Source organism: Leuciscus leuciscus (genome assembly GCF_965113295.1).
Source record: "Leuciscus leuciscus genome assembly, chromosome: 6".
Classification (NCBI taxonomy): domain Eukaryota; kingdom Metazoa; phylum Chordata; class Actinopteri; order Cypriniformes; family Leuciscidae; genus Leuciscus; species Leuciscus leuciscus.
This window is the reverse complement of record NC_138730.1, coordinates 46077526-46103179: the sequence shown is the minus strand read 5'-3', so window position 1 is coordinate 46103179 and position 25654 is coordinate 46077526. Positions and strand designations below refer to the sequence as shown.

At 43.8% G+C, this 25654-nt stretch overlaps 2 protein-coding genes across 3 annotated transcripts in view; one reads left to right on the top strand and one right to left on the bottom strand.

The window, feature by feature from the left end:
- Positions 1–25654, top strand: part of LOC309501218 (uncharacterized protein) — a 175767-nt gene that overhangs the window by 50422 nt on the left and 99691 nt on the right. Inside the window, exons 4-5 of the mRNA XM_082173301.1 lie at positions 7334–8038; positions 24113–24814. Of these exons, the coding sequence (XP_082029427.1) occupies positions 7334–8038; positions 24113–24814 (1407 nt within the window). The remainder of the gene's footprint in view (positions 1–7333; positions 8039–24112; positions 24815–25654) is intronic.
- On the bottom strand, positions 482–4933 carry LOC309501105 (uncharacterized protein). Of its 2 annotated transcripts, none has more exons than XM_082173105.1 (4): positions 4731–4933; positions 3606–3800; positions 3137–3233; positions 482–1590 (listed from the first exon to the last, which is right to left on the bottom strand). In XM_082173105.1, the coding sequence occupies exons 2-4, from the start codon at positions 3735–3737 to the stop codon at positions 647–649; spliced, it is 1173 nt and encodes a 390-aa protein (XP_082029231.1). In that variant the 5' UTR covers positions 3738–3800; positions 4731–4933; the 3' UTR covers positions 482–646. The 2 variants fall into 2 exon arrangements, with proteins under 2 accessions (XP_082029231.1, XP_082029230.1); XM_082173104.1 differs by having other exon boundaries at positions 4798–4926.

Genomic DNA, 25654 nt, shown 5'->3' with positions numbered 1-25654 from the left:
CACAGAAAAAACCCAGAACATCGCCCGACTAAGAATCCTGGTGGAGAGAGCCATCAGAAGAGTGAAGGAATATCATATCTGGGACACAACCGTTCCTTTGACCCTTTCAGGGTCCGTCAATCAGCTATGGGCAACTTGTTGCTTAATGTCCAACTACCAAGGCCCTCTGGATGTGAAGGGTGATGTCCCAGTGTGAAACCCTTAACATAGGCATAAGATGAATGATTCAGATTTGTTTGGTTTACATTTTATTGCATTAAAACATGACATAGCATTTATTATTTATATATATATATATTATATATATAGCATGACATATATACATTTATTATAAAAAAATAATTTATGTGAAAATTAGTACACTAACGTAACATGTATACACACAAAAAAATCAGACACTCATATTACATTTATATTTACATAAATTTAATTTACAATTTAAACAATTCGTTAATGGATTAAGTACACGTGTGTGGGAACATTTGTTTGTGTGTGTGTGTGTGTGTGTGTGTGTGTGTGTGTGTGTGTGTACATGCGGTGGTGGTGGTGATGATTAGAGAGTAGGTATGTCCGTTCCATAAATAAAATCAGAAAGAGACCCCATTTGTTTGTATGTGTCTGTGTGTGGTGGGGGGGATGTATAGGTTTACTTTAGTTTCAGGTACGTTTCCATATATGTGGCAAAATAAAATAGATCAAGTTTATCTTTCATTTCACTGATCAGCGACTCGTTGCGCCAAATTCGCTCTACTGTGAGGTCACTTTGTGTGGATGTAATGAAATCACACCATTTTAAACCAGTTATGGCTAACTGGCCTTGCACTTGCCAGAAATACTTGTGATTTTTTTTTAGTTTGGCCTGACCACCAATAAACTTCACATGTTTAACCTCTGTTATACTGTTAACATTTGGGCATTTCACTTCAGCTAACCCAAAGGGTGGATTTGCAGTTGGATCATACACTTTGGCATCAGGGCTAGCACCGAGGTAAGGCGCATTAGGATTCACAACGAATCCAGAAGGAGCAACACTGACATTGCAAAGGTCACTGTACTGTTGTAAAACTTCTGGCTCAAGGTCAATACCCCTTTTCATGGCAGGTGTTTGCCTTACCCCCTTTATGATCCTGGCTGCCAGAGCCTGACTAGATGACTCCCCTCTAACGCTACAAACTTCGCCGAATCTACTGGAAGTTAGACGGGGCTGTCGGACTTCCTTCCACAAAGGATTCTCCGACTGCCCCCTTGTATTCTCTTCGATGATACTTGCACATTCATGGGTTAGTTCTAAACTCTGTATGTGATAAAACTGATGACAATTGGGGACAAAATGTAGATGCCGTTCTAATGTGTAGCCACTAATTAATGGAAGTTGTGGGAATGAGGGGGCTTCTGGATGCTTAATGATTTCTCGGGGTATTACTGGTGTACACTGATAAGAAAGAACTGAACCTCGAGGGACTAGTCCAAATTTAGAGTCCACTAAAGTCAGGTCAGAGAGGCCGCATAAGATTTTACAAATGCCAGGTTGTGGCTGATGGTTGCGTAGTTGGGCTCCAACTGACAACACCATCGGGTCAGGAAGGGGTCCTAAAAACACAAGTAACAGAAACCATTCATCAGTTAATAACTGCCAATGATTTACAAGTGACAGTGTAGCTAATCTTATATACTTAAGCACTATCTGCATGTTCTCATTTGAAAATTGCTGATGCTATCGGACTTTCAGGAATAATAATAATGCATAATCGGATTCAGGTTTAACCATAACATAGTACAGACATTATCTTAATTCCATAATGTGCTTAACAATATTGCTGGCCATAAACTGAGAAAGTGCGCGTCTGGTGTGCGACACCTCGAGTTGTCCTAGACGCGATGCTGAGGATGTTTACATTATATCTTCAACTAGTTGAAATGTTCCTCCTGTAAATATGTTCCCTTTCAAATGTGAATTCTGAATAATAAATACATTTATTTCCAAACTAACCTGACAAAGTCCAGTGCTCATCTTCTCATTAACATCATATTTCATAACGGTTGAATTTACATTTTAAACAGAATTTTACCAAATTTTTACTGATAAACATGGTTACAATATGGTTAGCAAAACCATGGCTGATTTTTGGTTACCATGATTTAACTATTAACGTGTTGTTTTATTTTTTATTTTATTTGTAGTAAAACCATGGTCTATTATCGTAAGAGCAGTATGAAAATAGATGAATGAATGTCTTAAACTGCCTTAAAGAAATGTAAAGATGCTACAAATTGAATTCATCTTAAAGGGATAGTTCACCCAAAAATGAAAATTCTGTCAGTAATTACTCACCCTCATGTTGTTCCAACCCCGTAAGACCTTTGTTCATCTTCGGAAGACAAATTAAGATGAATGAATAGTGGAATAAAGTCGTTATTTTTGTTTGTTTTTGCGCACAAAAAGTATTCTCGTCGCTTGATATACTTAAGATTGAGCAAGTTTGGGCCACCTAGCAGCCTACGGAGGAGTGAGACAGGGCTCAGATTTCATCAAAAATATCTTAATTTGTGTTCCAAAGATGAACGAAGGTCTTACGCGGTTGGAACAACATGAGGGTGAGTAATTACTGACAGAATTTTCATCTTTGGGTGAACTATCCCTTTAACAGACTAACAGTGCGAAAAATTGGCATAAATGTGTGAATTACATACAGTGAAATGAAAAATGACACAGAATAATGACACTGAAATATTTAATACAAATAAATAAAAATGTTAATTTTGATCTTATTCATCAGTGCTCATACACACTGCAGTGTCGTGGTCACTATTTAGACGAGCACCAACGTGTGGTCAAATTTTCACGCATGTTTAAGAGCCATGGCTTATGTTAGATTAAAAACCTACAAGTTCCTTTGAGTTTGAAAAGTCCTGTACACAGTAATCATCAAAATATCTCTTTTCCTGTCTCTTAAAATTAGCATCCGCAGGATGATTTTAAAATCTGGACATTTTCAGAGGCATTTATTCAACTAGGTGTTAACAACAGCACATTGAAAATACATAACCGGAAGAATCGATACACTGCTTCGACGAGCACTTCCGGTAATCAATTCTGCCGTGATAAAGGGCTTTAAGTAAATAAATGAATACTTACCAGCATAAGCGCGATACAGAGTAGATTTGACACTACTGCGTCCTAGCGCCTTCGGCTTTCGTACCACGAGCTCATCCGTGGGTTCGGGACGAATCCCCTGTATCAACAACACAAAAAGAAATTAAATGCAGTTGCAAGTCTTAGAGAGTATCAGTTTAATTCAGCACACAAGCCATATTGTAGGTGTACATCCTATGCAGGCAACCGCTGCTCTGCAAAATAGAAGGAAACAAATGTATACTGAAATGTGATGTGTGGGTTGTGAGTAATTCTAGAATTTCAAACATCATTATTGAGTATACAGCATGTATGGCTATATCTGAGGGACCCAGACAAACCATGTGAACAATTCATATGGATGAGGTGTAGGATACGGATACACTGTGCAGAAACATCTACACCAGAATCAGTATTCCAACAGTGTGCACTTACAAACTTTAAAGACACAACTTGCATCAGACAAACTTACCTGTGTCCTTGGACGGTGCCATGATTGAATCACACCGGTGCAGGACAGTGGGGTTGGCACAGTTTTCAGCCCCATGGTGCTGTAGTGAGCTGTTTGGAACAGGAGTGCAACCACATGGTTGCATAAAGCCATTCCAGCAGCACACGAGCAGGAGCATTCATTTAACTCCACGGGTCTAACGGCATGCAGCACAATCTAGAAATGGAGAACATATACTTGAGGGAAAGTTTGGATGTTTAGGCTAAATTTTAGCCTATACAGTAATTAGCATTTATCTGACACTAGGAACATTATTGTGAAACTAGGTTGAACAAAATGAAGGCAACAGCAGAACAAAAAAAAGGTACATCTGCAACAGCAGATATATGGAACAAAAACATACTGAACAAATGCACCTGAACCTTTATAGGTCTGAAACCATGCTCTATTCACTACACATTACAAGTGTGGGGTAATTTGGTACTGTAGCACTGTCTGGATCCAAACTGTAAATCTGATGAAATCCATCAAGGATCAGAAAGATTAGGCGACTATCCACATGATGTCCTGTTGATAAACAAAAGACTACAGAAAGCCACTAACGCATGTTGACGAGTAAGTTAGGAACTAGAGCATGATTCCGGCCTGAACTTCCTGACAAGCAATGTAACCTGAAGTGTATGTGGCTCTTCATTCTTTCGCATAGAACGGTAGCAGCTCGCCTGCACTACCACTTCCTCACTCACTAAATCTGACACTGCATTAAAAAGGGGGAATAGTCACACATCATACTGAAAAAGGATTCAATGTTTAACCACATACAACTTAACCTTAGGCTGTGATTCTTAAACTGCCGCAACGGCATTTCGGAACGTAGTGATCATCAAAACATCGGGCCATTAACGTTAGCTAGAGCCTTTGGGGCTCCTCAGGCAAAAGTTTAACTGTTAATGACCACTGACACTGACATACTCAAGTGAAAGCAAAAAAATAAAACTTGAAAGCATTAATAATCAGTCACATTGTTCGAATTATTCAAACAGGATACGTTTTTTTTCTGTATTTGAACCTAACAAGCTGACGAATAGCTTTAAACATAGCAAGCTAGCGATAACTCGCCAACAGAACAGAATTCAAGCTACTTACCTCTATAATTGAAGACAAAATTTTCGTAGAAGAACTTGTATCCTTTCTCCAACTTGGATGATTTTACCTTTGAGTGTTCATTTACGAGTCGCACCACATCGTCTTGGCCAACTTTTGGGAGATGCGAGAGCGAAGTTGTCCAGCGAATACAGGCAGCCATGTCGAACGCAATAACCGGAAGACGCAGTACACTGCTTCAGCTATTTTTGACGGCTACTTCCGGCGTTCTATTGTGATGCGATAAAGGCCTATTGTGTGGGGCTGAGAGATCGATTATTAGTCGTTTTTTACCTGAAAATGTTCTCGTAGCTTGATTAGCGTTCCTGCGCTTTGCTTTCGAGGGTTGAGCATATCAGTACAAAGTCCTACCCTTCGGGCTGCCTTGCGTCTTTACAAAGGTCGTGGAGGCAGCCATTGTTCCCATGAGAGAGCGTGGAGTTCATGTCCTCAACTATCTCCACGATTGGCTGATACTAGCTTAGTCTCGAGATCAGTTGTGCGAAAACAGGGACATGGTGCTCAGTCACCTCAGCCAGTTGTGACTTCGGGTCAACTGGGAAAAGAGCAAACTCGCCCTGTGCAGAAGATCTCTTTTCTCGGTATGGAGTTAGACTCGGTCAACCAGACAGCACGCCTCACAGTGGAACGTCCTTGGTCAGTGTTGAACAGCTTGAATACACTCAAGAGCAGGGCAGCTAGGGGCCCCACTGAAACATTTTCAGAGGCTCCTGTAGCATATGGCATCCGCAGACACAGTAACGCCACTCGGGCTGGTTCATTTGAAGCCGCCTCAGCAATGATTTCACGGCCGAGTCCCGAGATGGGTGTGACAATCACCCCAGCCTGCCGCCAAATCCACAGCCTGTGGTCATATACTTCATTTCTACGGGCCATCCCTGGCCTGCTCAATCGTGTAGCCGATGAGCTTTCACGACACGGCTTTGCCCCGGGAGAGTGGCGACTCCATCCCCAGGCGGTCCAGCTGATATGGGACCACTTCGGAGCCTTCTCGCACAGACACTGTGCAAAGTCAGGGAGGACGAGGAGCAGGTATTGCTAGTTGCCCCTTATTGGTTCCCAGAACTCATGCTCTTCACGACAGCCTGGCGCATTCCTCTGAGGAAGGACCTGCTTTCTCAGGGCACCATATGGCACTTGCGTCCAGACCTTTGGAAACTCCATGTCTGGTCTCTGGACGGGACTTGATGGACTTAGGTGATCTACCACAAGCAGTCGTAGACACCATCACTTCTGCGAGAGCGCCTTCTACGAGGCACGCTTACGCTCTGAAGTGGAACCTGTTTGTTGAGTGGAGTTTTTCTCACCGAGAAGATGCCCGATGATGTTCGGTTGGTACTGTGCTTTCCTTCCTGCAAGATGGGTTGGAGTGAAGGCGGTCTCCCTCCACGCTCAGTGTATGTTTCAGCGATTCCCGCACATCACAATGCAGATGGAAAATCCTTGGGTAAGCAAGACCTGAACGTCAGGTTCCTGAGGGGCGCAAGGAGATTAAATATGAAAATATGATCAAATATGAGTTTTAATATATATATAATTATCGACTGCTGGGAGACTAAATAATCTGTTAATGCGACTGTGAATAGTTACTTTTTTTAAAAGTATGATATCTGTTCACTGTGGTATTAAGAGTAGTTTATAGGTTTAAGTTTGCCAGATGAAGTCACTTTTTAAAATATCTGAATTTAAAGATTATCACTTTTTAAAAAATTTGCTGACATATTTTTGTGCATGTGTAAAACAATCTTGAACATCACCTTTGCACCCTACACGTACACCTACAGCAAGACCCGCCCACTGCTCTGAAGCACCTGTATGTAAGTCCAGTCAAAGATAAGATAAGATAAACACTAGACTACTAGAGTGCTGGTAAACCTACATTTACTCTGGTACTCCGACTGAGACTGTGAATTAAAATGGACTTAAGTAAGCATTTATTATTTTAAAAAATGTATCATCTTTTCCTTGTTAATTCATAGTAAATATGACTTTTACTCAAACTCGACGTGTTTAGCCTACTGTTTCTGTGAGACATTGCTACTGCTTTCACTTTCATATTGGTCTATACAGCTAAATAAATTTTGTAAGACAATTAGGGCTTGCTTTGTTCTTCATATAGTCGTTTATGCTTATACATATGGCTTGTCACAGATTGCGTTTTAGGTTTATTTGCAGAATACAGTCATATATTTTAAAGTGCGTGGCTGTGCAAATATGCGTGTGCCAGGAGTGTGTGCGCCCAAGAGATTTATTCATTCATTTAGTTCGCCTTTTTTACATGTTGCATATTTTTAAAGGATATAGAATGACTGAAAACATGTTATTTTTGCAATAAATGGCTATTTAGCCCTGAGTTTTATGTAATCTCTGTGTTTTTGTTTTCTCTTGATTGAGAAAATAAAAACAATTCTCATTTCTTCATATTTTAGTTAACCATGGTCAATGGATGATGATTAACATAACTCCATTCATGAGGCATTTGTATACTTATGATTAGCATATTTTTAGTGCAGCTTTCTTGTTAACTGTTCAGAAAGCACACACAACAGGATAGCCTAAGTGTGTTTGTTCTGTATTTGTTGCAGGTGACGCCCAACATCTGTCAGAGCTCAGGATTGTGTTGATGGGATATAGAGGAGCTGGTAAGAGTTCAGCTGGAAACACCATCCTGGGCAGAGAGGAGTTTGACTTGAAGACATCTGCTCAGTGTGAGAAGAGACATGGAGAAGTAGCAGACAGACACATCACTGTCATTCAAGCTCCAGGATGGTGGAGGTATTTCTCTGTAGAGGAGAGTCCTGAGTTACTGAAACAGGAGATTTTGCTCAGTGTGTCTCTGTGTCCTCCAGGACCACACGCTGTACTACTGATCTTACGTGTGAACGCTAGATTTGAGAAGACTGACAGAAAAGGATTGCAGGAGCATCTGGATCTTCTCAGTGAGAGAGTCTGGAGTCACACTATAGTGCTGTTCACTGGTGGAGACTCACTGTTAGACACATCTATAGAGCAGCACATTGAGAGTGAAGGGCCGGATCTCCAGTGGCTGCTGGACAAATGTGGGAACAGGTTTCATGTTCTCAACAATCGCAACAGGAGAGACGACACTCAGATCAAGGAGCTGCTGGAGAAGATTGAGGAGACAGTGGCACAAAACAACGGCTGCCATTTTGAAATAGACAGAAAGATTTTACAGGAGGTGAAAGAGAGAAGAAGAGAAGAGGAAGAGAGAGCAGAAGAACGAATGAAGAGGATGCAAAAAAGGAGAGAAAACATCAGATCACAGATGAGTGAGTCCACATACTTTATAGTGCAGATACACACTGAGTATATTAAGTAAATCATGAAAATGTAACAGTCACAGCAATAATAGCAAGAAACGTCTTGTCATTAACCGCTATTTGTAGAGGCATTCCCAATAGATGGGTTCAAAGCAGCTCACAGTGACGGCCCCTAAAATCGTACTCGGTTACTAACGTAACCTCTGTTCTCTCTAGAGAGCTATGGGGAAATCTCTTTTCCGCGAGATACTGAAGCCAGAAATTATCCTTAATTTTGGAATAATGCAAAACGCGTTGCAGCAGCATGCAGACATAGGCAAGACGGCTCGCGCGCCTATTGGCTGCCCTGCGGCAACTGCAGCAGCCTATCGAGAGGCCCCGTGGTGACGTCAGAACCAATGGGGGCGCTTCGCGCCCATTGCGTCACGACCCACCGAAACGGGCGTGGTCTGGGCCTATAAATATAGCTCGAAAGGCTGGTAATCTGGTTTTTCATCGCAGAAGCGAACCAGAGCGTGTTGCAGGCACAGCAAGATACGCAGTACTCGTTCCCTCTCTAGAGAGAACAGAAGTTACTTTAGTAACCGAGTACGTTCTCTGACGAGAGGTTCTCTCGTACTGCGTAATATCTTACGCTATGGGGAACACAGTGTAAAATGCTGTGCATGCTGAGATCCAATACCAAGTCCCAAGGGCAGGTGCCCTGGGCACGAGTGCATGAATCATCAGGGACTCGCAAAGAGTCCAGGAAGAGAGGCTAGAATAGCATCATTCCTGTAATAAGCAGCATCCTATAAGGAGCAATTAATGATAGTGTTCCACACAGCCAGGGCCAAAAACTCAGCCTGGTCTGATGAATATTACGGGTCTTACACACTGCCCATAGAGTTGCACGATCGATCAGCGAGCGTTGCTCAATAGTTTCAGTAATCTGGGCCAAAAGCATCGGGGCAGACAATACTGATCCTTTAGACTGAAAGCAGCCTAGCCTGCAAGGCGGGAACCTCTAGGTTATAAAACCTTATAAATGTAGACGGGGAGGCCCAGCCTGCCGCCATAAAGATATCTTGCAAGGCAATCCCGCTAGACCAAACCCACGACGAGGCCATGCCTCTCGTGGAATGCGCTCTGACACCTGAAGGGCACTGCAGGCCCTTAGAAGTGTAAGCCAGCGCTATAGCATCAACTATCCATCTGGATAGGCTCTGTTTCGACACGGCTAGTCCCTTGGAACGTCCGTAGAACGAGACAAAGAGCTGCTCTGTCTGTCTGAAGACAGACGAGCGAGACACGTAAGCCCTTAACGCTCTGACCGGGCAAAGGAAGCTCGCATCCTTCTCCTCATTAGAGACCGGCAGGGCCGACAGGGAAATCACCTGAGCCCTAACGGGTGTGTTGAGGGATTTAGGAACGTACCCGTGCCTTGGTTTGAGTATGACTTTCGAGTCATTTGGCCCAAACTCCATACATGTCGCGCTCAAAGAGAGCGCTTGCAAGTCCCCTATGCGCTTCACAGAAGCGAGAGCCAGAAGAAACAATGTCTTGAAAGACAAGTGTTTAATGTCTATCGTTTGGATTGGCTCGAATGGGGCACCTTTCATGGCTTCCAGGACCATAGAAAGGTCCCACATGGGAACTGAGGGAGGTCTGGGAGGATTTAACCTCTTAGCTCTCCTAAGAAAGCGAATGACCATATCACTCCTTCCAAGTGACTGGCCAAGCGTTGGTTTAGTAAACGCTGCAATGGCCACCACGTAAACCTTGAGCGTGGATGGGGTTCTGCCCTTATCCAGAAGCTCTTGCAGGAAGGAGAGAACCCCCGCCACCCCACAATATGGGGGCGATATGCCACGGGCTGTGCACCAGCTGGAGAACACAGACCATTTGGAGGAATAGAGCCGTCTCGTAGAGGGGGCCCTAGCCTGCCTGATCATGTTTAACACTCCTGCCGGGAGGTTAGCGGGTACCCGTTGATGGCCCACGCATGTAGGGACCAAAGCTCCGGGCGAGGATGCCAGATCGCGACCTTGGCCTGAGAAAGGAGGTCCCTCCTCACTGGTATCAGCCATGGGGCAGTGCTTGTCAGCTGCATCAGAACCGGGAACCAAGCCTGGTTCTTCCAGAACGGAGCCACTAGCAGCACTGGGCATCTGCTTTCCCTGATCCGCTCCAATACCTGAGGCAGGAGCGTGACGGGGGGAAAAGCATAGAGCGGGCAGCAGGGCCAGACATGGGCCAGCACATCCCTGCTCTTGGAGAAGAACTCCGGACAGTGAGCGTTTTCCTGAGACGCAAACAGGTCTACTTCCGCTCTGCCGAATGTCTCCCACAGCAACTGGACTGTCTGTGGGTGTAGAGACCATTCTCCTGCTGGAACATTGTTCCTGGACAGTCTGTCTGGTCCCACATTCAGGTGGCCAGGCACGTGCGCTGCTCTCAAAGAGCGCAAGTTGTGCTGAGCCCAGACCAAGAGGCGCTCCGTCAGCCTGTGAAGGTTTCGGGACCTGATACCTCCTTGACGATTTATATAGGCCACCACTGACACGTTGTCCGAACGGACCAAGACGTGGTGTCCTTTTATCTGGGGACGAAAACGCCTCAGCGCGTTGTCGACTGCCATCATCTCCAAGCAGTTTATGTGTAGGAGCTTTTCCCGTTCTGACCACTGGTCAAAGAACGGTCTGCCCTCGAGCAGCGCTCCCCATCCGAGGTGGAGGCGTCCGTAGACACCACCTTCACACTCGAGGAAGTCCCCAGGCTTACACCTGACTGGTACCAGTCGATCGCTCTCCAAGGTTTCAGAGCTGAAATGCATTTCTGATCGACCTTGAGGCGAAAAAGACCGGTGGTCCACGCTCGGCGCGGTACTCGCGCTTTCAGCCAGAACTGCAGTGGGCGTATGCGAAGCAGACCCAACTGGAGTACCGATGATGCTGAGGCCATGAGACCCAGCATCCTTTGAAACTCTCTGAGCGGGACTATAGCACCGCAGCGGAAGGTTTCTGTCATACGCAGAATGTCCAGTCTGCGCTGCTGCGATAGCTGCGCTGTCATAGACAGCGAGTCCAGTTCTGTGCCCAGAAAAGATATTCTCTGACTGGGAGACAGTGAACTTTTCGCCCAATTGACTTTGAGACCCAGATTCTCGGGATGTTCGAGTAACATGGTCCTGTGTTCTATGAGCTCTGAGTGTGACTGAGCTAGAACCAGCCAATCGTCCATGTAGTTTAAAACTCGTATCCCCCGAAGTTTCAGGGGTGCGAGCGCCGCGTCCATGCACATCGTGAATGTACGGGGTGCTAGAGACAGGCCAAACGGTAGGACTGCTTATTGATATGCCTGGCCCTCAAAGGCGAATCTCAAAAATCGCCTGTGATGTGACGCTATTTGTATTTGGAAATACGCGTCCTTCAGATCTATTGACACAAACCAGTCCCCTGGGCGAATTTGCGTGAGGATTTTCCTGGTCGTGAGCATTTTGAACTGGCGTTTCGAAAGCGCTTTGTTCAACTGCCTTAGATCTAGAATGGGTCTGAGACCCCCGTCTTTCTTCGGTACCAGAAAATATCTGCTGTACAGACCCCTTCGCTCTGAGCTTGAGATAAAGGCTCTATGGCCCCTTTGCTCAACAGTTTCGCAATTTCGGTAAAGTAGGTGTGCTACCTCCTCTTTCACCGTAGTTTCGATTCGCGCAACGGCGGGGACGTCGAGCAAACTGTAGCGAATAGCCTCTTCTTATAATGTTCAGCACCCATTCTGATACCCCGGGAAGCTTCGCCCACGCATTTGCATGAATAGCTAAGGGTTGAATGAGATCTGGGCTCTGGCCGTGACAAAATGGCGGGCGGAGAGCTTCGGTGTGCTGCAACATAGACGCCGTGCTTGCAGCGTTCGAGGCGGGGGGCGCGCTGATCACAGCGGGCAGCCTGCCCGCGCTCAGCTCTCATAGGGCAGTTTGCTGAGAGAGAGCGAGCGGGGGGAACCTTGTGGGGTTTGTGATGTCTGCGAGTGAATGTGGGCACGGGACAGCTGGCATATTTACTACACCGAAAACACCGTCGGCTTGAGCTGACTGAGACATGCAGTGTGTAGTGTTTGTGAGCACTGGGTCGTGGGCACATTCACTACATTTAATGCACAATCGATTGCTCCTGTCTGCCTCGCTGCCTGCTGTGAGTGTGTTTGCTTCGGTGCTGTAAGCTCCGTCTTAGCCTCGTATTTCCTTGTTTTGAACAATTATTTACTACAATTTCTAGTTGTTTATACTACTACTAAATACAGCTTACCCAACATCTCAGATTAACCTGACATCGCTAGCTTCCGTTACTACTAGCACAACACGCTAGTAATTCGCTAGCCTGTTAACGCGCCACCCGTGCGCTCAACTATTTTTATTTATTTATTTTCTCTCGCGCGCTCACGCCTTTGAGTTCATAAAAGCTCAGGTGAGTAAGAAACGCTCAACAAACACGGTGAGTAATGTCTTGTCCTGTTATTATCATGCGTCGCGTCTGAACGCGTTGTTGTTTTTGGAGCTCTATCGATTTGATTTATAATTCTTGATTTTTCTCTTTAAACTCGCTTACAACGAACATTTTCTACTTTTCCTCACTGAGAAGCACTACTGCTCAAACCTCATAGTTACAACGCGGACTGTTGAGCAGACGCGTCTCAAGCCTATTAGTGATCCATCGCTGCATACTCTTAAAGGTTACGTCCGTGGATCACGGCTGAACGCGTCTTCTCTTCTCCACACTCACTTACAAACAAACATTTTTTTTTTTCGCCTATCGTGCGTCTACTCTACACCCCTACCACTAAAAAACCTAAAAAACCTCATAGTTACAACGCGGACTGTTGAGCAGACGCGTCTCAAGCCTATTAGTGATCCAACGCTGCATACTCTTAAAGGTTACGTCCGTGGATCACGGCTGAACGCGTCTTCTCCACACTCACTTACAAACAAACATTTTTTTTTTCGCCTATCGTGCGTCTACTCTACACCCCTACCACAAAAAATTATATCCAAGACTTCAGTCATAAATTAGTATTAATATTGATAGCATCACTGGTAGCTTCGTTGCTAACTCACTGTCCATCTGTTAAAATGGCGAATATATCAGATGTAAGTAGTCTACCTTTTGGTGCGTGTGAGGACACATTTGAGCTGCACGCACTGCAGTCTGAGCTGGAAGCTGTTGAGAAACAGATCCACAACCTTTTATTGAGACAGGCCGAGCTGAGAGACCGGTGTTTGGCTCTTGAAACATCACGCGCCGATGCACACAAATCAGTGTTTAACGTTACTAACCCGCTGACTCCGACCGCGTCTACTCCGTGCGTTCCTCAGCATCGGTCGGGATCAGCCATGGTCTCGTTCACTCCGGCTCCAACACGCCACCACGAAACCTGGGTGGTTCCGCAACGGAAGACGCGAGTCAGGTTTAGACCAAGACTTTCTCCGACCCTCCCGGTTTTCGAGTTATCCACACAAAACCGCTTCACCCCTCTACGCGAAACAGAACGCGATGCTGTGATCATCGGCGATTCCATCGTTCGGCACGTACATGCTACGTTAGGTAAAAGTAAGGTGCACAGTCACTGCTTTCCTGGTGCTCGTGTTTCTGAAATCGCTGCTCGCGTTCCCGAGATCCTGAACGGTGACGAGCGAGTCGGAACTGTGGTCCTGCACGCGGGAGTGAACGACATCAGGCTGCGCCAGACGGAGATTCTGAAGAAAGACTTCAGGAATCTGATCGATACGGTACGCAGCACATCGCCTGAAACAACGATCATTGTGTCAGGCTTCCCACGTACCGATTAGGGCATGAAAAGTTCAGCAGATTATTTGCGCTAAATGAATGGTTAATGTCATGGTGCAATGAGCAGAAACTGCTCTTTGTAAATAATTGGAATCTGTTTTGGGAGCGTCCTAGGCTTTTCTGTGCTGATGGCTTACACCCAAGCAGATTCGGAGCGGATCTTCTGTCGGATAACATCTCCAAAATGTTAAATACCCTTTGACTAGTAACCAAAAGTCCAAATCATAGTCTCTGCTGCACCAATTTAACTGATATAAATACTAGTGTAGAACATTGCATAGAAACCGTGTCTATTCCTCGTTTAGTGAGATCAAATAATAAATCTACTGCAGGATCTAGGAAAAATCTAATTGTTATTAAAACAGAAAATGTTGCTATTAGTAAACAAAAACTATTTCTAAAGCTAGGTCTTCTAAACATTAGATAACTCACACCTAAGGCAGTTATTGTAAATGAAATAGTCACAGATAATAGCTTCGATGTACTTTGCCTTACTGAAACCTGGCTTAAACCAAATGATTATTTCGGTATTAATGAGTCTACTCCTCCTGGATACTGTTATAAGCATGAGCCCCGTCTGATTGGTCGTGGCGGCGGTGTTGCAACCATTTATAGAGATATTCTCAATGTTACTCAGAAAACGGGTTATAAGTTTATTTCATTTGAAGTACTTGTACTAAATGTTACGCTCTTAGATGTTAGAAAAACATCCCTATTATCTCTAGCCTTGGCTACCGTATATAGACCGCCAGGGCCTTACGCTGATTTCCTAAAAGAGTTTGCAGATTTTCTCTCAGACCTATTAGTCAATGTCGATAAAGCATTAATTGTTGGAGATTTTAACATACACGTAGATAATCCAAATGATGCGTTAGGAGCTGCGTTTACACATTTATTAAATTCATTTGGGGTCAAGCAAAACGTCACCGGACCAACACATCATCTTAATCATACACTCGATTTAATTATATCACATGGAACCGATCCAACCGATATAGATATCATTCCACAAAGTGATGAAGTCACTGATCACTACATGGTAACTTGCATACTACGTACTGCTGTAATATGTCATGCGGCATTGCGTTATCAACCAGGCAGAATAATCCTCCCATCCACCATAGATAATTTCTCAAATTGCTTATCTAATCTGTCTCTGCTGCTGCCTGAACCCAAACAAACAGATGAACTAGAAGAACTAACTAGCACTATGAGCACCATTCTCTCTAGAACATTGGATGTGGTTGCACCTATTAAATAAAAAAAGGTCAGAGAAAAAAATAAAGCACCATGGTACAATAATACTACGCATGTTTTAAAGAGAGAAACCCGTATTTTAGAGCGTAAATGGAAACAAACTAATTTAGAGGTCTTTAGAATCGCGTGGAAAGACAGTATGTCACGTTATAAAAAGGCCTTAAAAGCGGCCAGGGCTGAGCAATTTCCGCAAACTAATAGAAAACAACCAAAACAATCCAAGGTTTTTATTTAACACCGTGGCTAGACTAACAAATAAACAGACGTCACCCGAACAAAATATCCCGTTACAGTTCAGTCGTAATGATTTCATGAACTTCTTCACTGAGAAAATAGAAAGCATCAGAACCACAATTGTAAACGTTCAATCTTCAATTGCGCCTTATAATTCAGTTTCAATTATCACCCCGCAAGAACAATTACAGTGCTTTACAACTATAGAACAAAAAGAGTTAAATAAACTTATCACTTCATCTAAAACAACAACAACATGTTTATTAGATCCTATACCAACTAAACTACTGAAAGAAGTGTTACCTGTAGTGGAAGAGCCTCTCCTCAATATTATTAACTCGTCTTTATCTTTAGGTCATGTTCCAAGAACATTTAAACTGGCAGTTATAAAACCTCTCATTAAGAAACCACAATTAGATCATAATAATCTAGCAAATTATAGACCCATTTCAAATCTTCCATTTATGTCTAAAATATTAGAAAAAGTGGTGTCCGCTCAACTGGGCTCTTTCTTGCAAAAAAATGATATCTATGAAAAGTTTCAGTCTGGATTCAGACCGCATCATAGCACTGAAACTGCGCTCGTTAAAATCACAAATGATTTACTTTTAGCTTCTGACCAAGGCTGTATCTCAATACTAGTTTTACTTGATCTTAGTGCTGCGTTCAATACTATAGATCACACATTACTCTTAGATCGACTACAAAATTATACTGGTGTTCAAGGACAAGCATTAAGCTGGTTCAAATCATACCTATCTGACCGCTACCATTTTGTCTATTTAAATGGAGAAAAATCCAGTAAACTATGGAGTGCCGCAGGGATCTGTGTTAGGCCCTCTGTTATTTTCAATATATATGATGCCACTTGGAAATATTATAAGGAAACATGGAATTAGTTTCCATTGTTATGCTGATGACACTCAAATATATATTTCATCACGGCCGGATGAAAACGCTAAATTTTCCAAATTGACAGAGTGTGTTAAAGATATAAAAGATTGGATGACGCGTAATTTTCTTTTATTAAATCCAGACAAGACAGAGGTAATACTTATCGGTTCAAAAAACCGCCCACAAAACCTCGCACAATACAACTTTAACATCATAGGATGTCCTGTTACTTTATCCTCTACAGTAAAAGACCTGGGTGTTATACTCGATTGCAACCTGTCTTTTGAAAATCATATTTCATATGTTACAAAAACAGCCTTTTTCCACCTTAGAAACATTGCTAAGCAACGTAATATGCTATCAGTTTCTGATGCAGAAAAGTTAGTTCATGCATTCATGACCTCGAGACTGGATTACTGTAATGCTTTATTAGCTGGTTGTCCTGCATCCTCAATAAACAAGCTACAGTTAGTCCAAAATGCCGCCGCTAGAGTTCTTACGAGATCAAGAAAATATGATCATATAACACCGATTTTATCATCACTGCATTGGTTACCTATAAAGCTCCGTATTAATTATAAGATATTGCTACTGACTTATAAAGCCCTAAACGGCTTAGCTCCAGTCTATTTAACGGATCTTCTATCGCCCTATAATCCATCGCGCTCTTTAAGATCACTAAATTCAAGGCTTTTGGTCATACCTAGGATATCCAGAACCACCAAAGGAGGGAGAGCATTTTCACATTTGGCTCCAAAACTCTGGAATAGTCTTCCTGATACTGTTCGTTGCTCAGACTCGCTCTCCCAGTTTAAAACTAGATTAAAGTCGCATCTCTTCAGCCAGGCATTCATATAATCCTACAGTTCAAACTACAATCCGGCCTCTAGCTCATAAATGCCAGAGGAGAACTGGCCCCCGACTGAGCCTGGGTTCTCCCAAGGTTTTTTTTCTCCATTAAGTCAGCTGATGGAGTTTTAGGACACCATTAGGTCACTTGATGGAGTTTTTCGGTTCCTTGCCACTGTTGCCTTTGGCTTGCTCAGTTGGGGATATTTTGGGGATATTTAATTTAATTTTATCAATCAATAAATTCCTCTTGAAACAAACTTTGTTGTATTATTTTAATTTAATACTGTGAAGCTGCTTTGATACAATCTGTATTGTGAAAAGCGCTATACAAATAAACTTGACTTGACTTGACTTGACAATCGACATGAGTCGATTTTATGTGTGCGAGCCCTGTGGGGCAGGCTGTGCTTGTGTGTAGGAATGAGCACTCGGCAGTGGGCATTTTTACTATACTCATAACACCATCGGCCGTGGCCGGAACACCAGGAAATACACTCTTTGAGAGATTCAACTGGGTCGCCGTAAAAACGGCGTTTGTGTGCAGGCAAGCGGGCAGTGGTACCGGCTTGTTTACTGCAGAATACACTGGAAGAGTCGCATTTTCTGGAACTGATCGAGCGAGAAGTTTTGGTGAAAGTCTGGCCGCAGCGGGACTTGAACACCGTCGTTTTCCTAGGCGGGCTAGGAAGACTTTGAGGCCTCGGGCTTTATCTCAATCTTCGGCCGGGGCCCACGCGGGGGGCGGCAGCTGGCAAAACAAGAGCGCGGCCTCGAGCCTCGGGCCTGTCGACGCAGTGAGGTGGCGGCGGGCGGGGGCTGCGGCTGGGAGCTTCGAGCAGACGGCTGTTTAGAGCGGCCTGTCGCAGAGCTGGAGCGCTTTGGCAGAAAATGTTTCATGGCCTGTGACGTTTTCTGCACCTCGGCGAATCTGTCCGCGAAATCTTTGACAGATGATCCAAAGAGGCCAACAGGAGAGATGGGGGCGTCGAGGAACGCGGTGCGCTCCGAGTCCGGCATCTCAGAGAGCGTCAACCATAAATGTCTCTCAGCAACGGTGAGAGAGGCCATGTTCCGCCCTATGGCCTGAGCAGCGGATTTAGTGGCGTGGAGTGCAAAATCCGATAGCTTCCAGTCCTCCCTCGTCCAGTTTTCGGAGAAGGTCGGCCTGGAAAATCTGCAGGGTGGCCATAGTGTGCAGCGCTGATGCAGCCTGCCCAGCGGCGGTGTAAGCGCGACTGTGCAAAGCTGAAGTAGTGCGGCAGGCTTTGGATGGTACGGGTACGAGACATCTTGAAAAAGACGCTCGGCTCTTTTAGAGAGAAAAATGTGAGTCGCGCCGGCGAACACACACTAGCAGTGAAAAGGATATGGTGCGCCGGATAGCGCAGCAGGAACGACGGCTGAAGGCGGCGCGGCCAGCGGCTTCAGATGCAGAGCTCGTCCCGCTGAAAGGCTTCTTCTGACGGCGTGGCTTCTTCTCTCAGGAGCCAGTGATGCGTGAGCTTCGCTGAAGAGATGAAAAATCAGATTACCAGCCTTTCGAGCTATATTTATAGGCCCAGACCACGCCCGTTTCGGCGGGTCGTGACGCAATGGGCGCGAAGCACCCCCATTGGTTCTGACGTCACCATGGGGCCTCTCGATAGGCTGCTGCAGTTGCCGCAGGGCAGCCAATAGGCGCGTGAGCCATCTTGCCTATGTCTGCATGCTGCTGCAACGCGTTTTGCATTATTCCAAAATTAAGGATAATTTCTGGCTTCAGTATCACGCGGAAAAGAGATTTCCCCATAGCGTAAGATATTACGCAGTACGAGAGAACCTCTCGTAAGAGAGCTGTTACTGAAGGAAATAAGCACTTTCATTTCTTAAACAATCCTGTTCTTCATAGGATGTGCTTTTGATAACGGAAATCCCTTTACCTAATCCATAGAAAACAATACAAAAGAAAAATAAAAGAAAACTGCAAACATCTCGTCTTGAATATAATCTTAAAGCTGTAGTCTACGATGTTGAAAATCGGTCGAGAAAGCCTGAGACGGTTGGGAAGTTTTAAAAAACTCATCCCGCCCCTCCACACACACACCCCTCCCCTCTGTGCTACCTGATCCCTCCCACCGGGAAACGACCTGAACAACGTCACTCATTCAAGCTGTGATCATGGTGGTCTAGTGGGTTAAACCACTGAACTGGTAAATCGAAGGTTGCTGGTTCGATCCCAGCAGTCACCACCAGTGTGTCCTTGAGCAAGACACTTTACTCCACGTTGCTCCAGGGGATTGTCCCTGTAATAAGTGCACTGTAAGTCGCTTTGGATAAAAGCGTCTGCCAAATGCATAAATGTAAATGTAAATGTAATCACCGGTAGTAAACATCGGAACAGAGAAATAATACTGTATTACAGCTGCCGTCTTAGGAGGGTACGTTTGGCATACATTTCCCCTCCTGAGCCTCGTTTACCCTGGTCAAAAGTGTTACCTAGCGCACAATAATTATTAGTTAGTATTGCTAAGGTTTTGAGTATATAGCAGCTTATTGTTATAGCAGCACACAGCGCATCTTGTTCAAATTCCGATCGGCTCGAACAGAAACCAGCTAGGCCTACTGAAATATATTCAAGCACTTCAAGAAATATAATTACTTTGACCCGTGATAGGCGATGCTAAACGGCTAACATTCCAATGCCGACCGGCAGCATGAGCATGTTGTCAGACTGATAAAAGGATATTTATGTAACACCTCACACCATAAAAGTATAAATAAATGCTTACCTGCTCAACAAAGAGTCAGCCGTGTCAGCGTCGGTTTTCAGTCCCAAATCTCCCTGAAGCTTCCTCCAACGGTCAATGGTGGACCCTATATTGATTCTACTTTGAGTCCGGCGTTCTAAACATTTTTTTTTTTATCTCTGCTCTTTCCTCTACAGACTTTCTCTTTCTTCCAACCTTGACTGTAGGGACAAGCAGGGGCCGCTTGCTGCTGTCGGTTTGTTTTTTCTCCATTGCTGAGCTGATGCTACTTTGCTAGCTACCATAGACTGTCAGCTGCTTGCCCGCAAAATTTCATGGTGCAGGAGGGGGGCGGGGTGGGGTGCGGCGGGGTGGGGTGCGGTGGGGTGGGGTGGAGACGCGAGCGCCAGGTGGAGTTTCAAGTGGAGCGGGGGATTGGATGAGAGCATTTGACCAATGTAAGCTGTCCGGCCGGACAGCTTACATTGGTCAACCTCTCTGCAGCTGTACACCCAATAGAGCGAATGGATTTTTTTCATTCTTTTTTCTCTTCATATTGTTAGGATTTTACTGTAGAACCATAACCAGCATCTAAACGAGGTTATTAATAATGAACAATCTTTGAAATCGTAGACCATAGCTTTAAACATCAGCTTTACACCTATTCATGGATTTCATCAGGTCCCTTTCCACAGGTGTATTAATCAAGCACAATGCAGTCTGCATTCATAATCTAGGTGCTTGATTTTATACACCTGTGGAAAGGGACCTGATGAAACCCATGAATAGACACGTGTCACCGGGTGATTAGGTGATTATTAAGAAAATGAGCGGCAGGTGTGGAGGGGGAGGAGCTAGAGCGGTGATTGGGGCACATGCTCCCAAAGTGGAGTATAAAAGGCCATTTTGAAGAGAAGAAGAGAGAGGGGGAGAGCAGTGAAGACACAGGGAGAGAGACACAGAAAGGCAGCGGAGGGAAGCCGCGAAAGAAGAGAACTTGCAGTACCTGTGGTATGTTTATTCCTCACACAGTCTGGAGAACCCCAAGCCAGCGGCACGAAGGACCCATGGATGAGGAGGGAGGAACGAACTTCAGTTGACCAGCGCTCTGATATTTCCATCTGCTGAGGCATTAGTTTGGACACGGTACAACCACCCTATTCTTGTATGAGTCTTGTATTTACACTGCTTGAAGTTATTTTTATCACGTGTGAAGAGTTATATGGTTGCAGTGCATGCACGAGTGTGGGATGTATACTGTGGAGTGTACTGGTGGCCCAACGAATGGATCCTCTGTGAAGTGGCGCTGGATTGTCCTTTACTGTCCTAGTCATTGAGTGAATATGAAGAATCATTGAGCCGGTGAGCGAATGAGAAGCTAAGAGCTGTTACTGATCCTCTGCTGTTCAGTCTCAGTCGCCAGGAATGAAGAATCACTGAGCCGGTGAGCGAATGTGAAGTTATGAGCGTTACTGACCCTCTGATGTTCAGAGCTGGAGGAACCATCGAGCCGGTGAGCGAATGTGAAGCTATGAGCTGTTACTGACCCTCTGTTATTCAGAGCTGGAGGAACCATTGAGCCGGTGAGCGAATGTGAAGCTATGAGCTGTTACTGACCCTCTGTTATTCAGAGCTGGAGGAACCATTGAGCCGGTGAGCGAATGTGAAGCTATGAGCTGTTACTGACCCTCTGTTATTCAGAGCTGGAGGAACCATTGAGCCGGTGAGCGAATGTGAAGCTATGAGCTGTTACTGACCCTCTGTTATTCAGAGCTGGAGGAACCATTGAGCCGGTGAGCGAATGTGAAGCTATGAGCTGTTACTGACCCTCTGTTATTCAGAGCTGGAGGAACCATTGAGCTGGTGAGCGAATGTGAAGCTATGAGCTGTTACTGACCCTCTGTTATTCAGAGCTGGAGGAACCATTGAGCCGGTGAGCGAATGTGAAGCTATGAGCTGTTACTGACCCTCTGCTGTTCAGTCTCTGTCGCCAGGAATGGAGAATCATTGAGCCGGTGAACGAAGGAGAAGCTAAGAGCTGTTAACGGATCCTCTGCTGTCTAGCCTCTATCGCCAGTAATGAAGAACCACGGAGCCAACTTTTAAAAGACTGTTTTTATAATTAAGCAAATTCACGAGTTCACATCTACATATAATTAGTACAATAAGTTTATGCATATTTGGCGTGCTGTCCAGGGGGAGGCCTCCGAGCTCGGAGTTAGGCCCGAACCCAGAGTACTCCCCCCAGTTGGTAAGTGTAGATGGAACTGGAAGTGAGGAGATGGGGTGGAGGAGGGATGCTGACAAACTTTCAATGAACAGAGATAGGTCTGCTGTGAATTTATACTCTGTCATTGAGTTGATTACTGATTAATCTCCAGCTGTGCATAATTTGGTTAATTATCTGAACCTGCTCCTCCCGAACTTTGTTAATAAAACATCATATAAAGAGACATTGTTATTTATTTCAACCTCCTGTCTGCCTCATGTGTTCCACGGTCTGCTCCTCGGGGTGCTCCAGTTTAGGGGTGGGCGGCCCGCTGGCGCTCACCCCGACCTGTGACAAACGCCTCATGTTTGTCGCTGTTCTGAAGCGCCAGGGAGTGAGTCTTGTCAAACACACTTTGAAAGTCCATTACAAGTAAAAACTACTAGACTGCTGGAGGAACTATATTTTATTTGGAGCTCCAACTAAGGCAAAAATATGTCATGTAAAATGAACATTTGTAAGATTAGAAGCTATTTTTATGAAAGACAAAATGTCAACATGTTCACAGTTTTTTGCGAGACACTTTTACTGCTTTCATATTGATCAATACAGGTACGATTTTGGATCTGTTTATGCCAATTTAGGCTGTTTTTTTCCGCCATAAAGTTATTTTATAAATATAAGCAGTCACAAATGGTATTTTTTGGCTTTCTTTCCAATTAGTAAATTAATGTAAATAAATGTAATACAATTGTAAGCCCGTCTAGATTGGTCCAATGGCGGTAGAACGGGGGAAGACTCCATAAATGAAAAAGGTTTTAATGATATCCGAACATCATTAAATGTAAGCGAATGTTTGCTTATTCCTTTTAACTCTTTACTTAACGCGGGTCTCACAATCACAATCTTGCCAGCTTCGGTCACTAAACAGAGGTAATTGCTATATACCTGAGATTGGTCGCATTCATGCTTACACAAGCAAAGATACTTTGGTATAGCCCCCATGGTTTCGCATACACTTGAATTTAAAGTAACATTTACTTCAGTAGTTATCTAACGCATCTAACTTATCTAACGCAGACTTGCAGTAACATACGAATCTGTTTAATCTACTTGGGAAAACAATTTCAGAGTGAGTCAGAATAAATCAAATGTAACAATTTATTATGTCAGGTAAATGTATCATGCCAATTTCATAATCAGTTCAAAGATAATAAATACAAAACATCAAATGCTCTGGAATAAAGAGAAAAGATGCGAACCTGACATTAGAAAATACATGATGTCAAGTGTCTTGGCCACACTCCGCATCACGGGCCAAACATGAATTCACAATGGGAATTTGCATTAGTCACCGTCCCAGACTTACTGGGGACAGAAGTTGGGAATGAGACCTTTGTACCAGTCGCATTGAGACATTTCAAGTAACCATATAGATTTTTGGGTGAATTGAGGTAGGAATGGGTGAAGGGAATGACGTGTAAATTGTGAGATGATCAACTCAAGTGTGATCGTGTCTCGAATGGGGATGGTAATATAGCAAGAGAGTTCAAATGTTAATTTCCTTTGTTTTCTCAGAGAGAAACAGTTTCTCTTTCTCTTCCAGTTCTTCCAGTCTTACACAGTCATGTATTTGCTGGTGCTAATAGCCACCAGTGCATTGATAATGCTTTCCCTGGTGAGAACACACACAAGAGAGAGATTTATTCAGTGGTTTAGAGGAATAATTTAGCCTAATTGTTATTTTTTAAATATAATTTCTGAAAACATTATTCTGAAGCTATTTGGAATTTAGTCTTGCTTAATCAGTGTGTTCTGTGATCTGTTGTTTTGTCTGCAGATCATTGAAATTAAGCTGTTTTCTTTTCTTCAGAATTATTCTCCATCGATAACCTTTGTTCTGATTTCAGTTTAATTAATGTGAGATACACTTATATGCCATTTTTAATTAATTAATGTGTATTTTGACACCCATACAGATAAGGTTAACCTAATTTCAGGAACCCCTTTTTCACAAAGAGAGATTATTTAAGAAGATTTAAGATGTCACCCACCTTAAGAAGTGTGTTTTGTTCTCTATTTGTTTCAGGTGACGCCCAACATCTCTCAGAGCTCAGGATTGTGTTGATGGGATATAGAGGAACTGGTAAGAGATCAGCTGGAAACACCATCCTGGGCAGAGAGGAGTTTGACTTGAAGAAATCTGCTCAGTGTGTGAAGAGACATGGAGAAGTAGCAGACAGACACATCACTGTCATTGAAGCTCCAGGATGGTGGAGGACTAAATCTGTAGAGTCCAGTCCTGAGTTACTGAAACAGGAGATTTTGCTCAGTGTGTCTCTGTGTCCTCCAGGACCACACGCTGTACTACTGATCATACGTGTGGACACTAGATTTAAAGAGACTGAGAGAAAAGCACTGCAGGAGCATCTGGATCTTCTCAGTGAGAGAGTCTGGAGTCACACTATAGTGCTGTTCACTGGTGGAGACTCTCTGTTAGACACATCTATAGAGCAGCACATTGAGAGTGAAGGGCCGGATCTCCAGTGGTTGCTGGACAAATGTGGAAACAGGTTTCATGTTCTCAACAATCACAACAGGAGTGACGACACTCAGATCAAGGAGCTGCTGGAGAAGATTGAGGAGACAGTGGCACAAAAAAACGGCTGCCATTTTGAAATAGACAGAAAGATTTTACAAGAGCTGGAAGAGAGAAGAGCAGAGGAAGAGAGAGCAGAAGAACGAATGAAGAGGATGCAAAAAAGGAGAGAAAACATCAGATCACAGATGAGTGAGTCCATATACTTTATAGTGCAGATACACACTGAGTATATTACGTAAATCATGAAAATGTAACAGTCACAGCAATAATAGCAAGAAACTTCTTGTCATTAACCGCTATTTGTAGAGGCATTCCCAATAGATGGGTTCACAGTAGCTCACAGTGACGGCCCCTAAAATCTGTTACTGAAGGAAATAAGTGCTTTCATATCTTAAACAATCCTGTTCTTCATAGGTGGTGCTTTTGAAAACGGAAATCAATTTACCTAATCCATAAAAAACAATACAAAAGAAAAAGAAAAGAAAACTGAAAACATCTTGTCTTGAATATAATCTTAAACATCAGCTTTACACCTATAGACACGCCTCATGTTTGTCTCTGTTCTGAAGCACCAGGAAGTGAGTCCCGTCAAACACACTTTGAAAGTCCATTACAAGTAAAAACTACTAGACTGCTGGAGGAACTATATTTTATTTGGAGCTCCAACTAAGGCAAAAATATGTCATGTAAAATGGACATTTGTAAGATTAGAAGCTATTTCTATAAAAGAAAAATGTCAATGTTCACAGTTTTTGTGAGACACTTTCACTGCTTTCATATTGGTCAATACAGATAAGATTTGGGATCTGTTTATGCCAATTTAGGCTGTTTTTTTTTCATAAAGTCTTTTATAAATATAAGCAGTCACAAATGGTATTTTTTGGCTTTCTTTCCATCTAGTAAATGAATGTAAATATAATACAGTCATGTATTTTCTGGTGCTAATAGCCACCAGTGCACTGATAATGCTTTCCCAGGTGAGAACACGCACAAGAGAGAGATTTATTCATTGGTTTAGAGGGACAATTT

Coding starts and splice junctions, on each gene's coding strand:
- LOC309501105 (XM_082173104.1), bottom strand. CDS start 4,890: ATGGCTGCCTGTATTCGCTGGACAACTTCGCTCTCGCATCTCCCAAAA. Junction 3,234..3,605: donor GGCACCGTCCAAGGACACAG/GTAAGTTTGTCT, acceptor TTGTTGATACAG/GGGATTCGTCCCGAACCCAC. Junction 1,591..3,136: donor TCTGTATCGCGCTTATGCTG/GTAAGTATTCAT, acceptor TTGTGTTTTTAG/GACCCCTTCCTGACCCGATG.